The sequence below is a fragment of the Cetorhinus maximus genome, chromosome 6, assembly GCF_964194155.1.
Source record: "Cetorhinus maximus chromosome 6, sCetMax3.hap1.1, whole genome shotgun sequence".
Lineage (NCBI taxonomy): Eukaryota > Metazoa > Chordata > Chondrichthyes > Lamniformes > Cetorhinidae > Cetorhinus > Cetorhinus maximus.
Window position 1 is genome coordinate 96,035,194 of NC_135884.1, and position 17,730 is coordinate 96,052,923.

Here is a 17,730-nt window from a genome sequence, read left to right on the forward strand (position 1 = left end):
GGGCGACGAAGAACTGGAGTCCTCCAATGTCCCACTCTGGCTGGGTTGGCAGGGATGAGATGGGAATTCAGGTACAGGCTGGACTAATCAATGCTCCTCTCTTCTTTTCAGGAAAAGACTGCACACAATTGTGCAGAACGAATGTGGACTGGCGGAGGGCAGGCCCAGTTGGTCATCCTAACGACTTTTGAGCAGCAGGCCATGGATCTGGAGAGGCGCCATGCCCCCAGGTCCACCGGTGGTGGTGAGGCTGGGGTGCCACAGGGAGGTATGTTTGGCGAGCACTCAGGTCACCATGTGTGTCCCAAAAGCCATGGCACTGCTAAATGTTCAGTGATTGAATTTAGCAACATGGGTTGACCATTGCTTATGAAAGGATGAGCGCATAATGATCCAGGGGAGCAGCATGCAAATTGACATTGTCTGCTCTGTAACTAATCAAATGTCCTTGTTCTTCCTTTCAGCATCACCGGAGCAGGGCTGGGAGGAGGAGACAGAGGGCCCACCTCTCACACCTGAAGCCCCCGAGCAAATGCACTCACCAGCGTCACACCATCTCAGCCAGGCAGGCACTAGCGTAGATACTAGCACCTCAGTGGGAATTAGATCTTCGGCTAGTGTCCTGGGGCACAGTGGTGAGGGCACTTCACACTCGCTTGAGGTGCGGGCAGAGACAGAGAGTGCCCAAGGGCACCGGCACTTGGAGGACTGCTGGGGACCAGGCACATGCTCGGACGGTGGTTGATGATGTGCCTCTGGAGTTGTCCGTGAGGCAGCGAACACTGGAAGTGCAGTAGGGTATGCGGGACAACCTGGCGGAGATACATGAGACTCTGCGTGGCATGGTGTCTGTGCTGGAGGAGTCCATATGGAGCATCACCGATACAATGAGCCTCTGGCTGAGCGCCATGCATCCTCCATGGAGAGAGTGGTGACTCTCGTGGAGAGGCACCTCCAGTAGAACAATCATGTCCTCCTGGGGTTGCGCTCGGACCTGCAAACCCTCACAGCAGCGTTGGCCACAGCCAAGTATAAGTTACATTCACACTTAAATCCTTCAAGCATCACATTTGCTACCCCACTCACCCCTCTTATCCAGCCCATGGACGAGGTTTATACAAATGTCTCCTACCTGCCTGCCCATTGCACCCGTGCGACGTCCTGAAGATCACATGGGCTGCGAAACATTGAGATCAATTGCTGCCTCAAGGGCCTTAACTAGCCCGTTAATTGATGGCTGGCGTGCATCTGAACTTATAGCACGCCCACCTTCCCAAATATCGCAATGGTGCGCAGTGACGTCGGGACGCTCGCCTGACGTCAACGTGCATCATTTTACACGCGGGTATGCAGGGCCCATCACCGCATGCCAACAGGAAAATTCTGGCCACAGAGAAACTATCCAGACCCCACTATTAACCATCTTTTACAATAAATCACAATAGTATTATGAGAATCATTATATTTTCATGACATGGATGCAGAGGGAGATCCATCGCCATTATCTGCTGCTCTAAATAAATGCATTCATGTTTGTTGTTAGTCTCGATATGTCACTGGGCTTCAATGTACATGAATTTTTACATCTAACGCTTTCTCAGTCTGAACAAAAAAGATCAGTTGTCTCACACATATATCAATGACATCACATAGGTGCCCCCAATAGATCACAATCGACCAACTGACTGTTCCTACGAGCCAATCAGCCTGCAGTATTAAGTATGATTAAAATTAAATACAAAAGGTGCTCAGTAGACGGACAGATTTGGAAATGCCTACCTTTCTGAGAAGCTCCAGATCCTGGAGGTAGAATGAGATGTAAAACAGGGCAGCAAAACAATTGACAAAGCGAAACTGAAAATGAAAGGTGAAATTAGCAATTGTCTTCAGATTTAAAATATTGTACTGCAACTGCATAATTATTAAGGAGGTCACCTCATGTGAAACCTTAAAGAAACTTCCATTTAGAATTTTTCTGCAAAAATAATCCTATCTAATTCTTTTACCTGGCAGTCTGTGGGAATGAATTACCTGCAGTGTCAGCAACAAGGGTGAAACAACTCGCAAAGAGTCAGTGAGGGGGTTAAATTACTCCCAAAGTGTCAGTGAGAGGGTGAAATTACTCCCAAAGTGTCAGCGAGAGGGTGAAATTACCCCCAAAGTGTCAGCGAGAGGGTGAAATTACTCCCAAAGTGTCAGCGAGAGAGTGAAATTACTCCCAAAGTGTCAATGAGGGGGTGAAATTACTCCCAAAGTGTCAGCGAGAGGGTGAAATTACTCCCAAAGTGTCAATGAGGGGGTGAAATTACTCCCAAAGTGTCAGCGAGAGGGTGAAATTACTCCTAAAGTGTCAGTGAGAGGGTGAAATTACTCCCAAAGTGTCAGCGAGAGGGTGAAATTACTCCCAAAGTGTCAGTGAGAGGGTGAAATTACTCCCAAAGTGTCAGTGAGAGTTTGAAATTACTCCCAGAGTGTCAGTGAGAGGGTGAAATTACTCCTAACGTGTCAGTGAGAGTTTGAAATTACTCCCAGAGTGTCAGTGAGAGGGTGAAATTACTCCTAAAGTGTCAGTGAGAGGGTGAAATTACTCCCAAAGTGTCAGCGAGAGGGTGAAATTACTCCCGAAGTGTCAATGAGAGGGTAAAATTACTCCCAAGGTGTCAGTGAGAGGGTGAAATTAGTCCCAAAGTGTCAGTGAGAGGGTGAAATTAGTCCCAAAGTGCCAGTGAGGGGATAACTTACTCCCAAGGTGTCAGTGAGGGGGTGAAATTACTCCCAAAGTATCAATGAGAGGGTGAAATTACTCCCAAAGTGTCAGTGAGGCGGTGAAATTACTCCCAAAGTATCAATGAGAGGGTGAAATTACTCCCAAAGTGTCAATGAGGGTGAAATTACTCCCAACGTGTCAATGAGGGGGTGAAATTACTCCCAAAGTATCAGTGAGAGGGTGAAATTACTCCCAAAGTGTCAATGAGAGGGTAAAATTACTCCCAAAGTATCAGTGAGAGGGTGAAATTACTCCCAAAGTGTCAATGAGGGGGTAAAATTACTCCCAAAGTATCAGAGAGAGTGAAATTACTCCCAAAGTGTCAATGAGGGGGTGAAATTACTCCAAAGTATCAGTGAAAGGGTGAAATTACTCCCAAAATGTCCGTGAAGGGGTGATATTACTCCCAAAGTGTCAGAGTTTGAAATTACTCCCAAAGTGTCAGTGAGAGGGTGAAATTACTCCCAAAGTGTCAATGAGAGGGTGAAATTACTCCCAAAGTGTCAATGAGGGGATGAAATTACTCCCAAAGTATCAGTGAGAGGGTGAAATTACTCCCAAAGTGTCAGTGAGGCGGTGAAATTACTCCCAAAGTGTCAATGAGGGGGTGAAATTACTCCCAAAGTATCAGTGAGGCGGTGAAATTACTCCCAAAATGTCAATGAGGGTAAAATTACTCCCAAAGTATCAGTGAGAAGGTGAAATTACTCCCAAAGTGTCAATGAGGGGGTGAAATTACTCCCAAAGTATCAGTGAGAAGGTGAAATTACTCCCAAAATGTCCGTGAGTGAGAGAGTGTGTTTGTGTGTGTGTGGGGGAGTGAGAGAGTGCTGTGGTGAGCCACAAGCCCGTTTTACAAAGGGGTTAAACAGTGGGCCTGATTTACATGCAGTGGTTCAAACTCCAGTTTTACGCAGGTGCCCTGGAGAGCTACAGGGCTCCCTAACCAATATTGAGTTGGGTGCACTTCCAGTGTGGAATAATCACCCGCCTGCCATGTTGGACATTTAGTGCCCCATTTTAAAGACTGTAAATGGCTGCAGCACAATTGACTTCTAAGCTGCGGCATTTACTGCATTAATTCAGGCACATTACATTGGGGTACTAACACAATACACCATGGATGATCGGGTGCAGTCAAGTCATGATCCTGAAGGAGTAGACTGTAGGAGGAAGCCTAAGGAAAGGCAGGAATCTACTCCAGTGTGAAAGTTGAAGGGGACGACGCTGCCTCACAGCACTCTAGCATAGGCTTGTCCAACTGGCGGCCCACAGGCCGCATTGCAGCCCACGAAACACCTCAATGTGGCCTGTGGAGCCGCTGTTCAAAACCCGGTAAGACTGGCTTGTAAGTTCAAAATGCAGGTAAGCGTATTTCAAGGTTTTATACGGAGCTGTTCCTCCAATTATAGGACGCTCCTTTCCAATGTTTGCTGCTGATAGGCTCAGTAGTGAGCCTATCAGCAGCAAATGAGGGAGAGAAACAGTCTCTGATTTGTGAGCAGCAAACACCGGTGGCCATGAGTGTGCTGAGGGCTGCCTGGCCCAAGGGAACCAAAGGTCGGCGAAGCTGGAGCCCAGGGGACCTAAAGCATGGCGGGATTGGAGCCCGGGTAGCCAAGTTACGGCAGGGCTAGAGCCTGGGCAGGGCAAAGTTGCAGCGGGACCCAGAAGGAGATGGTGCCATGGTGAGGATATGGGAGTGAGAGGGAGTGTGTGTGTTTGGGAATGAGAGAGTGAGTGTGTGTGGGAGTGAGAGAACGAGTGTGTGGGAGCGAGAGGGTGTGTGTGTATGTGTGTGTGTGGGGGGGAGTGAGAGGGTGTGTTTGTGTGTGTGTGGGAGCGAGAGAGTGTGTGTGTGGGAGTGAGAGAGTGTGTGAGTGTGTGTTTGGGAGTGAAAGTGTGTGTGTGCGTGGGGGGGAGTGAGAGAGTGTGTGTGTGTGTGTACGTGTGGGAGTGACAGATTGAGTGTGTGGGAACGAGAGAGTGTCTGTGTGGGAGAGAGGGAGTGTGTGTGTGTGGGAGTGAGAGAACGAGTGTGTGGGAGTGAGAGAACGAGTGTGTATGATTGAGAGAGTGTGTTTGTGTCTGTGTGGGGGAGTGAGAGAGTGTGTTTGTGTGTGTGTGTGTGGGAGCGAGAGTGCGTGTGGGAGCGAGAGAGTGTGTGTGTGTGTTTGGGAGTGAGAGTGTGTGTGCATGTGTATGTGTGTGGGAGTGAGAGAGTGTGTTGTGTGGGAGTGAGTGAACAAGTGTGTGGGAGTGAGAGAGTGTGTTTGTGTCTGTGTGGGGGAGTGAGAGAGTGTGTTTGTGTGTGTGTGTGTGTGGGAGCGAGAGAGTGTATGTGTGTGTTTGGGAGTGAGTGTGTGTGCGTGTGTATGTGTGTGGGAGTGAGAGAGTGTGTTGTGTGGGAGTGAGTGAACAAGTGTGTGGGAGTGAGAGAATGAGTGTGTGTGAGTGAGAGAGTGTGAATGAGACAGTGTGTTCGTGTGTGTGTGGGAGCGAGAGAGTGTGAGTGTGTGTGGGAGTGAGAGAGTGTCTGTGTGTGTGTGTGTGGGAGTGTATGTGTGGGAGCAAGAGTGTGTGTGTGCGCATGTGGGAGCGAGAATATGTGATTTTTTTTAATTCATTCATGGGTTGTGGGCTTCGCTGGCTGGGCCAGCATTTATTGCCCATCCCTTATTGCCCTTGAGAAGGTGGTGGTGAGCTGCAGTCCATGTGGTGTAGGTACACCCACAGTGCTGTTAGGAAGGGAGATCCAGGATTTTGACCCAGCGACAGTGAAGGAACGGCGATATATTTCCAAATCAGAATGGTGAGTGACTTGGAGGGGAAACTCCAGGTGGTGGTGTTCCCATCTATCTGCTGCCCTTGTCCTTCTATATGGTAGTGGTTGTGGGTTTGGAAGATGCTGTCGAAGGAACCTTGATGAATTCCTGCAGTGCATCTTGTAGCTGGTACACACTGCTGCTACTGTGCATCGATGGTGGAGGAAATGAATGTTTTTGAATGTGGTGCCAATCAAGCGGGCTGATTTATCCTGCATGGTGTCAAGCTTCTTGAGTGTTGTGGGAATTACACTCATCCAGGCAAGTGGGGAGTATTCCATCACAATCCTGACTTGTGCCTTGTAGATGGTGGACAGGTTTTGAGGAGTCAGGAGGTGGGTTACTCGTCGCAGGATTCCTGCTCTTGTAGCTACAGTGTTTATATGGCTAGCCCAGTTCAGTTTCTGGTCAATGGTAACTCCCAGGATGTGGATAGTGGGGGATTCAGTGATGGTAATGCCATTGGACATCAAGGGGTGATGGTTGGATTCTCTCTTATTGGAGATGGTCATTGCCTGGCACTTGTGTGGCATGAATCTTATTTGCCACTTGTCAGCCCAAGCCTGGATATTGTTCAGGTCTTGCTGCATTTGGACATGGACTGCTTCAGTATCTGAGGAGTTGTGAATGGTGCTGAACATTGTGCAATCATCAGTGAACATCCCCACTTCTGACCTTTTGATGGAAGGAAGGTCATTGATGAAGCAGCTGAGGACACTACCTTGAGGAACTCCTGCGATGATATCCTGGAACTGAGATGACTGACTTCCAACAACCACAACCATCTTCCTTTGTGCTAGGTATGACCCCCAACCAGCAGAGAGTTTTCCCCCTGATTCCCATCGACTCCAGTTTTGCTAGGGCTCCTTGATGCCACACTTGGTCAAATACTGCCTTGATGTCAAGGACAGTCACTCTCACCTTACCTTGGTTGTTCAGCTCTTTTGTCCATGTTTGAACCAAGGCTGTAATGAGGTCAGGAGCTGAGAGACTCTGGCGGAACCCAAACTGGGTGTCAGTGAGAAGGTTATTGCAAAGCAAGTGCCGCTTGATAGCACTGTTGATGACCCCTTCCATTACTTTATTGATGGAGAGTAGACTGATCAGGTGGTAATTGGCTGGGTTGGATTTGTCCTGCTTTTTGTGTACTGGACATACCTGGACAATTTTCCACATAGCCGGGTAGATGCCAGTGTTGTATTGTTCTGGAACAACTTGGCTAGAGACTCAGCAAGTTCTGCAGCACAAGTCTTCAGTACTATTGCCGGAATATTGTCAGGGCCCAAAGCCTTTGCACTATCCAGTGCCTTCAGCCGTTTCTAGATATCACGTGGAGTGAATCGAATTAGCTGAAGACTGGCATCTATGATGCTGGGGACCTCCGGAGGAGGCTGAGATGGATCATGCAATCAGCACTTCTGGCTGAAGATTGTTGCGAATGCTTCAGCCTTATCTTTTGCACTGATGTGCTGGGCTCCTCCATCATTGAGTATGGGGATATTTGTGGAGCCTCCTCCTCCAATGAGTTCTTTAATTGTCCACCACCATTCACAACTGGATGTGGCAGGACTGCAGAGCTTAGATCTGATCCGTTGGTTGTGGGATCGCTTAGCTCTGTCTATCACTCACTGCTTATGCAAGTAGTCCTGTGTTATAGCTTCACCAGGTTGACACATCATTTTTAGGTATGCCTGGTGCTGCTCCTGGCATGCCCTCCTGCACACTTCTTTGAACCAGGGTTGATCCCCTGGTTTGATGGTAATGGTAGAGTGGGGGATATGCCGGGTCATGAGGTTACAGATTATGGTGGTATAAAATTCTGCTGCTGCTGATGGCCCACAGTGCCTCATGGATGCCTAGTCTTGAGTTGCTAGATCTGTTCAAAATCTATACCATTTAGCACGGTGGTAGTGCCACACAACACAATGGAGGGTATCTTCAGTGTGAAGGCGGGACTTCATCCCCACAATGACTGTGCGGTGGTCACTCCTACTGACACTGCCATGGACAGATGCATCTGCGGCAGGCAGGTTGGTGAGGATGAGGTCAAGTATGTTTGTCCCCCTTGTTGGTTCCCTCACCACCGACTGCAGACCCAGTCTAGCAGCTATGTCCTTTAGGACTCAGTCAGTAGTGGTGCTACCGAGCCACTCTTGGTGCTGGATATTGAAGTCCCCAACCCAGAGTACATTCTGTGCCCTTGCCACCCTCAGTGCTTCCTCCAAGTGGTGTTCAACATGGAGGAGCACTGATTCATCAGCTGAGAGAGGGAGGCACGTGGTAATCAGCAGGAGGTTTCCTTGCCCACCTTTGACCTGATGCCATGAGACTTCAGGTGGTCCGGAGTCGATGGTGAGGACTCCCAGGGCAACTCCCTCCCAACTGTATGCCACTGTGCCGCTACCTCTGCTGGGTCTGTCCTGCCAGTGGGACAGGACATACCCAGGGATGGTGATAGTGGTGTCTGGAACATTGTCTGTAAGGTATGATTTGGTGATGATGACTATGTCAGGCTGTTGCTTGACTAGTCTGTGAGACAGCTCTCCCAATTTTGGCACTAGACACCAGATGTTAGTAAGGAGGACGTTGCAGGGTCAACAGGATTGCCATTGATGACAGGTGGTCCGTTCCATTTCATTCCTTTTTTGTGACGATTTTGATACAACTGAGTGGCTTGCTAGGCCATTTCAGAGTCAACCATGTGTAGGCCGACCAGGTAAGGATGACAGATTTCCTTTCCTAAAGGACATTAGTGAACCAGATGGGTTTTTACATGGTCATCATCAGGCTTTTAAATCCATACTTTTATTGAATTCAAATTCCACCATCTGCCGTGGCAAGTTTTGAACCTGGGACTCTGGAGCATTACCCTGGGTTTCTAGATTACTAGCCCAGCAACAATATCACTACGCCATCACCTCCCCACCATGTGGAGTGACAGTTTGTGTATGTGTATGTATGTGGGGGTAAAAAAGAGTGTGTGTGTATGTGGGAGTGAGACAGTGTTTCTGTGTGGGAGTGAGAGTGGTGTGGGAGTGAGAGTGGTGTGGGAGTGAGAATGGTGTGGGAGTGGTGTGGGAGTGAGAGTGGTGTGGGAGTGAGAGTGGTGTGGGAGTGAGAGCGGTGTGGGAGTGAGAGTGGTGTGGGAGTGGTGTGGGAGTGAGAGTGGTGTGGGAGTGAGAGTGGGAGTGAGAGTGGTGTGGGAGTGAGAGTGGTGTGGGAGTGAGAGTGGGAGTGAGAGTGGTGTGGGAGTGAGAGTGGTGTGGGAGTGAGAGTGGTGTGGGAGTGGGAGCGGTGTGGGAGTGGGAGCGGTGTGGGAGTGAGAGTGGTGTGGGGGTGAGAGCGGTGTGGGAGTGAGAGTGGTGTGGGAGTGAGAGTGGTGTGGGCGTGAGAGTGGTGTGGGAGCGGTGTGGGAGTGAGAGTAGTGTGGGAGTGAGTGTGGTGTGGGAGTGAGAGTGGTGTGGGAGTGAGAATGGTGTGGGTGTGGGAGTGGTGTGAGAGTGAGAGTGGTGTGGGGGTGAGAGTGGTGTGGGAGTGAGAGTGGTGTGGGTGTGGGAGTGGTGTGAGAGTGAGAGTGGTGTGAGAGTGAGAGTGTGTGTGGGAGTGAGAGTGGTGTGGGAGTGAGAGTGGTGTGGGTGTAGGAGTGGTGTGAGAGTGGTGTGGGAGTGAGAGTGGTTTGGGAGTGAGAGCGGTGTGGGGGTGAGAGCGGGTGAGAGTGGTGTGGGAGTGAGAGTGGTGTGGGGGTGAGAGCGGGTGAGAGTGGTGTGGGTGTGAGAGCGGTGTGGGAGTGAGAGTGGTGTGGGAGCGGTGTGGGAGTGAGAGTGGTGTGGGAGTGAGAGTGTTGTGGGTGTGGGAGTGGTGTGAGAGTGAGAGTGGTGTGGGGGTGAGAGTGGTGTGGGAGTGAGAGTGGTGTGGGAGTGAGAGTGGTGTGGGTGTGGGAGTGGTGTGAGAGTGAGAGTGGTGTGAGAGTGAGAGTGTGTGTGGGAGTGAGAGTGGTGTGGGTGTAGGAGTGGTGTGTGAGTGGTGTGGGAGTGAGAGTGGTTTGGGAGTGAGAGCGGTGTGGGGGTGAGAGCGGGTGAGAGTGGTGTGGGTGTGAGAGCGGTGTGGGAGTGAGAGTGGTGTGGGAGCGGTGTGGGAGTGAGAGTGGTGTGGGAGTGAGAGTGATGCGGGAGTGAGAGCGGTGTGGGTGTAGGAGTGGTGTGTGAGTGGTGTGGGAGTGAGAGTGGTTTGGGAGTGAGAGCGGTGTGGGGGTGAGAGCGGGTGAGAGTGGTGTGGGTGTGAGAGCGGTGTGGGAGTGAGAGTGGTGTGGGAGCGGTGTGGGAGTGAGAGTGGTGTGGGAGTGAGAGTGATGTGGGAGTGAGAGCGGTGTGGGAGCGGTGTGGGAGTGAGAGTGTGTGTGTATGAAAGTGAGAGAGAGAGAGAGCATGTGTGTGTGTATGTGTGTCTGTGTGTGTGAGAGAGAGAGATTGTGTGTGTGTGAGAGAGAGAGAGTTTATGTGTGTGTGTGTGTGGCCTGAATCTTATATTCGTCGGGCGCGCCTGATCATTCAGCCCAGAAGCGGGTTTCCAGCATCTGCATTATTTTACTTTTTTATTTAAGAAAGAGTGAGTGTCTGGCTTACTCCCAGTCTCAAGTTTCTCACTCACTGTCACCGCCACACACCAACACATACGGCCAAGCACAGTGGGTGAGGGTGAGTGAGTGAGCACCCTGAGACAGGGAGTGAGCCGGACACACACACACACACACACACACCCTTTCACACTCTGGTCATTTTTATTAATTACTCTTTTTTAATGTAACAATTTATTGTTATGACATTACTTTACTTTTGCTCAGGAATTGTTGCTTTTCTCAATACCTCAACTTTTTTTTTGAAATTCAGTTTATTGTTGAGCCAAACCTTATCTTTCCGAAATTTGCTCATCAGCCCCCTGTGTGAGAGAAAATGCAGATGTGCACCCCCCCCACCCCCGAGCGAAAAGGTTGGACAAGCCTGGTATGGTGCCCCTCCTGGTGCAGAATGCCAGGGAATCAGCTTTCCTGCCTCCTTTGCCAGGATGCTATGTGGTGACTCAAAGCTGAAAGTGTATTCATTTAAAAATTATGGCTGGTTTGAAAATGCAGTGAGTGCTTGTGTGTACTTACCACCAACACCTTTATTGTCAACTGGTTTTGGAAAGAGGTTTCTAGTCGATGATTTTCTGGAATAAAGTTGTAACAAATTTTAGAAAGCATTGCAGCTGAATCTACAACCCTTGTTTGCCTTTTTCTAATTTCCCCATACTTTCTCTTGCATCACCCACCCCCACTCTTCACCTGTATCTTCAGTGTTATCCTTAGTCTACACCAAGCCGTGAAACAGTACTACAGCTGTTTTTCTATAAATATTTTTATCTTAAATATTGTCATTTATCTAGCATCTCTAATGTAGAAAAATATCTTGAGGCGCTTCATGGAATTGTAAATGTACACACTCCCCCTTCTCCCCCCCCACCCACCATGAATTTCTTTGTCACATTGTTAAGGCTGACACTATTGGAATGCAATGACTGCTCCAGTCAGCAAGCCCGTTTTGCCTAGTTTCCCTCAGGGAGAATACAGTGTGCCAAGTAGTCAAACCTCATGTTCGAATTGGAATCTCTTAACGTTTGCCCCAGTGTAAGAGAAAGAAAGATTAGCATTTACATGGTGCCCTTCATGACCTCAAGCACTTTACAGCCAATGAAGCACATTTTGAAGTGTAGTCACTATTGTAATGTAGGAAACATGGCAGCCAATGTGCACACAACAATATGCTCTTAAGAAGATAATTTGTTCTACTGATGTTTGTTGAGGGATTAATATTGGCCGGGACACTGGGGTGAACTCCTTGCCCGTCTTCAAAATTATGCCATGAACCTTTTATATCCACCTGCGAGGGCAAAGGTTTAACATCACAAGACGATGATGATGCAACTCTCCCTCAGTGCTGCGCTGAAGTGTTAGCCAGGATTGGGCACTCAAGTCTCAAGTGGTGCTGGAACCCACAAACTTCAGACCCAGAGGAGAGAGTGCTCCCACAGAGCTGACATCTACATAACATAGTTATTAAAGCACCTCTCATGGTGCTCTCTCAGTGGAGGGATTTGAGTTGGAATAAAATTTAGGAGAAAATCCATCAAGTAGTTAAGATGATTTAGGTGGATAGTGTAGGCCAGCAGACTGCATTGCCTGGGGGCTGATTTGACATATTCCTGTGAGTTCAACTGCCCCATCCATTTTTCTCCATCTTCAATATTGTTATAGCTAATAGACAATGTAAAGATAAATCACAATTTTTTCCCCTGATTTTCTTTTCTCCTGGATTGCCCTCAGCATTGACCAGGAGATTGATCTTTAATTCCTAGAGATTCCAGCCCAATTCTGATGGGCTGACAAACTTAGCTTAATCAGTGGGGAACTGTGCCAAGAGGACACATGTAACCATGAAACCACCTGACTGACTGTTTTCTGTAGAAGTGGGGCTTCTGGGCGATATTGCCACAGGCCAGGTAATTGTTCGCTATTGACTGTTCTCAATATGCACTTACCCCATTCAGTGAGCACTTTGGCGACCATTTTGTACAGGATGTTCATGCTGGTAACATAGAGAGTGTGAAGAACACTTGGTAAATATAATGCACAGGCCCAGCAGCCATCATTTTCGCTGTGATAGGCCTTGACCCATGCTTCTGCTCTGAAGAAAACAAACATCCCATAGAGAGAAAAGCCCAGGAATAAACACAGTATCGGCACAGAAACAAGCCAGATCTTCACTTTGCGTTTCCATGCAGGATAATAGGGCTGGTAGCGATGGGTGATAGGATTTGTTCCCATTAGGCCTTTGTAATCCGCACGGGGCTCCTCAAACTGGCTGTTCATCTGCATGGTTCCCCAAGTGTAGGACAGAACAAAACTTTGGCGCTTCCATAACTCCATGACTACAGTTGACCAGATCATGTTGAGACAAGAAAAGAGGATGCATTTGTCTATCGTGTCCATCGATAGAGAGACCAGTATGATACCAAAGATTGCCATCGGTATCAGAGAACAGGTGAAGTATTCAAGAAAACTGAAGTACATGGCAACAGAACCACCAAAATATCTATAAATTGAATCTGTAAAAAAAAACACACAAAAATAAAATGATAAAGCTGCACTGCTCTGCCATATACTGTTGACCCACCTAGATCACAGGTAACTGCCTTGCTATTAGGAAAATAAGGCAATTTTCTTTACCCACCTTTTGGCAGTCCCTCCTCCCCTCAACTTGTGATTTTCCTTCCATTTTGGCACCCTGACTTTCTATGAGAAGGCTTGGGGCCTTGCTGTGACATTAGGCCAAGAACCAGACTCAGTGAGTGGGGAGGCATGGTTGAAAAGCATGGTGCATTATGTTGAAATCTCATAATGTTGCAATGCTACACTCCATTCATATTCCATGCTAAAAGAAAGACTTGCATTTATATAGCACTTCTCATGATCACTGGATTTTATGAAAGTGCTTTAAAACCAATGAAATACTTTGAAATGTAGCTCTGTTGTACTGTAGGAAACACAGCAGCCAATTTGCATGCAGCAAATCCCACAAACAATAATGTGATAACGCTCAGATAATCCGCTTTTGTGATATTAATTGAGGGATAAATATCGGCCAGGACAGTGGGGCTAACTCCCCTGCTCTTCTTCAAAATAGTGCCATGGGATCCTCCACCTGAGAGGGTAGGCAAGGCCTTAACAGCTCATCTGAAAGACAGCACATCCAACAGTGCAGCACTGGAGCATCAGCCTTGATTTCTGTGCTCAGGCCCTGGAGTGTGACTTGAACCCAGAACATTTTGACTCAGAGAAGAGAGCCACCTGATATGATATATTAAACTCTCATCAGAATGAAGAGCTGAAATCTCTTAATACACGGTATGATGCAACATGAAAGAGCCCTGTTTCATGCGCATGTTCACTATCATATTTCATTTTGCCAGGTGTAGGATCTCTTCACCTCCTTTAATGCAGCACAAACGCCCCTTGACACACACCTTCGCCAAATGTGGAGGACTCTTACCATGTATAATGTGGTTTAACGTGTTACTTTTGTTTTAATTATTTATCAATAGGCACATGTGTGGTTGGAGAAAACACAAACAAGAATGTAAATAAAGCAATAAAAAATTACAGAAAAGGAAGAGGTCAACATCACACTATATAAGCCAAGTGAAAATAGTGCAAGTAATAAACTTGGACACAGGAGAGTAACAGTTAAAAAAACCAAGGTAGGGTTAAGACAATGAACATCAGGAGATTGTATAAACTGAGATGAGGGGCATTACGAAAAGAGTCTTAATTAAGACTAAGCCAATGGTAACTATAAAAGCCATTCAGGTTTGACATTCGTAAAAGATGGCTTGGGGCCAATACAGTACATCATGGAATTCATTTTTTGAAAGGTTCTGGACATGGTTATTGGGGTTCTGAAGGAAGGAACCAAACAACATTTGGGACAAACAAGTGACCATCACACAGGGAATGGAAGGGATGGATATTATAATCGATGCTTGGGCGGCCCTGTCCCTTATAAAATAGTTCACACAATATGTGAACCACAAGCGACCTTCAAAATTCGGTCTGCTCACCAATGGGTTGTAAGCTCAGATTCCTATGAGAGTGCCAGCGATTTCCCAGCTCAGTCAGCAATTCCTCATTATGCAGTGGATAGAATGTATGTAGAATCTTGTTTTTCCGTAGCCTGTTAACTGAAGTCAAGGCACATAAGAATTGAGGTTGTAGACACTAAGGACAGTTGCCTTATGCATATTCTGTCAAAGTTACAGGTTTGAGGTTCTTAAGGCCTTTTTTATAAAGCATTGAACTTATCTCAAAGAGACAGATTATCTGTAACCCAACATCAAAAATGGAGTTAATGATGGGATAAATTTTCAGACTGCACATTTTAAATATTCTAGGGAAATGGATAACGCTGTTTTTATTACCCAACCAGAGGGAATTAAGTATTTATTAACCATATAATGTGGGACTTGAGATACAGACTGATTTGGTTCCTTTCCTGAGGAACATTAGTGAAATAGTTGGATTTTTACAACAGTTTAGTAACTATCATTATCATCTGGTGCCAGCCCACAAATTGCTACATTTACTGAACTCTGTGATCCTATCTTGCCATGGTGGGATTTGAACTCACAATATACAGGCTGCTCGTCCAGTACAATATGAACAAGGCTACCATACCTGTTTCTGGAGTACTGTAAGTATCCATCTTAGTTCAACACTCTTAACTGCAACATTTGATTGCATTGGCTATTTCTAAACTTTTAAGGCAATATTTAACCGTGCAGGTCCAAGCTTTTGTTAACTCTGTGACCAGTTTTATATTCGACACTAACAGTGCAAGTTTTAAACAGTTACCTCCCTCCCAGGATATTATCCTTCAGTAAGTAGTTCGATCAGGGTTGGCAGGGGAAAAGCGATTGATTTACATCAGCTCCTATTTACTTTAATCTATGATTCCACCAGCAAATCTTAGGAACTTGTTCCAATTTTCTATAAAGAATACAGGCTCTATGGTCACACCTACTGCCTCATTCTGTTCCCACCCATCCTACTGCTACTGCTGCTACCTGGCTGTTTCAGAGAAAATAAAACGGTTTTCAGGCAGTTCTTGAATAATTACCAGGCAGTTTTTGTTAGAATCAGCTTCTGCCATTTTAACAGTGGTTTTAACAAGAGCAATAGAATCAAGGCAGACAAGTCTAACCTAAAACCAATAGTTATAATGCAGTTACAGCCTCAGACTGGCATCTGCCAAGGTAGGTCGAAGCTATGTCGTCAGATGCTCCTTACTGCAGTTTGAAATGAAAGCCAGTGACAGAGGAGCGTACTGGACTTGTGTGTTTTGACACATGTGCAGAAATGTCCCCCCACTCCAAGAGTCTAATTCTTAACATTGGGACTGTGAAGGTGGAAGCATTTGCAAGATCACAAGATAATTATTGATGAGAAAGACCTCTTGGGCATCTCAATTCATCCATGCAGAACGATCCTACACTTGGACCCATTATAGCATCCAGTTGATTCTTAACTGATTCCAGGGTTTTTATCCCCAGCACTACTACAGATGCATAGTCCATTGTTGATCGTTCTTTCTGTAAAGAAAAACTTCCTGCTCTCAACATTAAAGTTGCTTTTTACTACTTTGTGCCTGTGACTCCTTAATCAGTTGCAATTTAATTCAGATTTACCTTTTCCATGCCATTTACAACAGCAATATGATCATCTCTCAGATGTCTCCCAAAGAGGTTAAAAAGCTCAAGTTGCTCCTGTATTTCCATGGAACTCAGTTGCCTAAGACTGGGGGCTAGATTTTTAACCCTGGTCGGGGGCAGGAATGGAGGTGGGCGAACAGGTGGGTGCCAAGCTTCGCACCAATGGCCTGCGTGGCTGTTCCCCAGCTCCACCCCAGCTCCGGGCCATGTTCCTAGAGAGCAGATGGGAGGGGTGGTTAGCAGAACTACCTGCCCACAAGGTGGGAGAGGGGTGCAGCCAATTCATCAACTTTATGGCCTACCCCTCCAAGTCACTCACATCCTGGCTTGGAAATATATCGCCGTTCCTTCATTGTCGCTGGGTCAAAATCCTGGAACTCCCTTCCTAATAGCACTGTGGACTGTGGCAGTTCAAGAAGGCAGCTCACTATCATCTTCTGAAGGGCCATTAGGAATGGGCAACAAATGCTGGCCTTGCCAGCACACACACCCCATGAAAGAATTTTAAAAATGCAGATGTCTAATTCCCTTTTGAAATTTATAACCGAATCTGCTTATTATTTCAGGCAGTGAATTCCAGATCGTCATATCCTGCTGCCTAAAAAATATTCTCCATATCTCCCTCTAGTTCCTTTGACAATTACCATAAATCTGTATCCACTTTTAACCCACCCTCTCACCAGTGGAAATAGTTTCTCCTTATTTACTGTATCAAAATCCTTCGTGAACACCTCTATGAAATCTCACTGTAACTTTCTGTGCTCTAAAGGGAAGAATCATAGCTTCTATTAATGTCCAATTGCCATTGTTAGGTCCACTTACATATTCTGCCCAACTGAGCTGCATCTTCTGATTCTACTGTCCCTCCTAGTTTGGTGTCATCTCACTTGGCTAAATTTGTAATGGTTTTCTGGATCCAATTCTTTGTTGCAAATTTCCTCATAGCAGAAAAAGCATTGGAAAATACATTTAAAGAGTGCCCAGGGGGATCCAGCTTCACAATGCTGGTACGCCCAGGGGCCTGACTGCCAAGGTAAGCAGCTGCTATTGTTGTTTCTGCCTGGCTTTCTGGGGAGATGGGGAACCTTGAGGCGCAGCTCATGCTGTTTTCAATGCTAAATCCAGTTTGTTTATCCCAATTGCATATGGATATGCCCACAGGAATAACTGGCAGTAGCCCATGGAGTCTGGCCCCTGGAGTTTGGATTAAAACAAGATTGAATAATTTTGTATTATACTATCATTTTCAGATCAATATATCCCTGAACGCATGATCTAGATGGGCATACAAATGATATTAAATTACTCACTATGTTGTTTTATGGGAAAACTTGCCTGCAGGTTTTGCAAACAGAATAACTTTTGACAGTTTTATTCTCGAACTGAGTGTGACATGAAGCACTTTTCTTTCATTTATGGGATGTGGGCACTGCAGGCTAGGTCAATACTTATTGCCCATCCCTAATTGCCCTTGAAAAGGTGGTGGCGAGCTACCTTCTTGAACCACTGCAGTCCATGTGGTGTAGGTACACTCACAGTGCTGTTAGGGAGGGAGGATTTGACCCAGCGACAGTGAAGGAACAGCGATATATTTCCAAGTCAGGATGGTGAGTGACTTGTGATGACATTACTTCGTTATTTGGGCACCACCCTGCTGAATATTTCACTGGTGAGTTATATTGTGCGATCAATCCACTGTGAGAATGAAAATTGCATTCCATGGATCACTGTTAAGTTTCCAACACTTAACTCACATGTCTAACTTTAAAAAAAGGAAATAATTTTGATGTTTCTCATACTTTAAAGAATAAAAACAGCAGTGCTGGTGTATCGCTGTTT

General features: G+C 46.7%; 1 protein-coding gene across 3 annotated transcripts in view; it reads right to left on the minus strand.

Moving 5' to 3' along the window:
* The window catches only part of ano10b (anoctamin 10b), a 134,532-nt gene that overhangs the window by 20,281 nt on the left and 96,521 nt on the right, over nt 1–17,730 (minus strand). For all 3 annotated transcript variants that reach the window (XM_078544119.1, XM_078544120.1, XM_078544118.1), the window contains 4 exons: nt 14,245–14,364; nt 12,166–12,732; nt 10,742–10,797; nt 1,780–1,854 (listed from right to left, as the gene is read on the minus strand). In XM_078544119.1, coding sequence (XP_078400245.1) covers nt 1,780–1,854; nt 10,742–10,797; nt 12,166–12,732; nt 14,245–14,364 — 818 coding nt within the window. The remainder of the gene's footprint in view (nt 1–1,779; nt 1,855–10,741; nt 10,798–12,165; nt 12,733–14,244; nt 14,365–17,730) is intronic.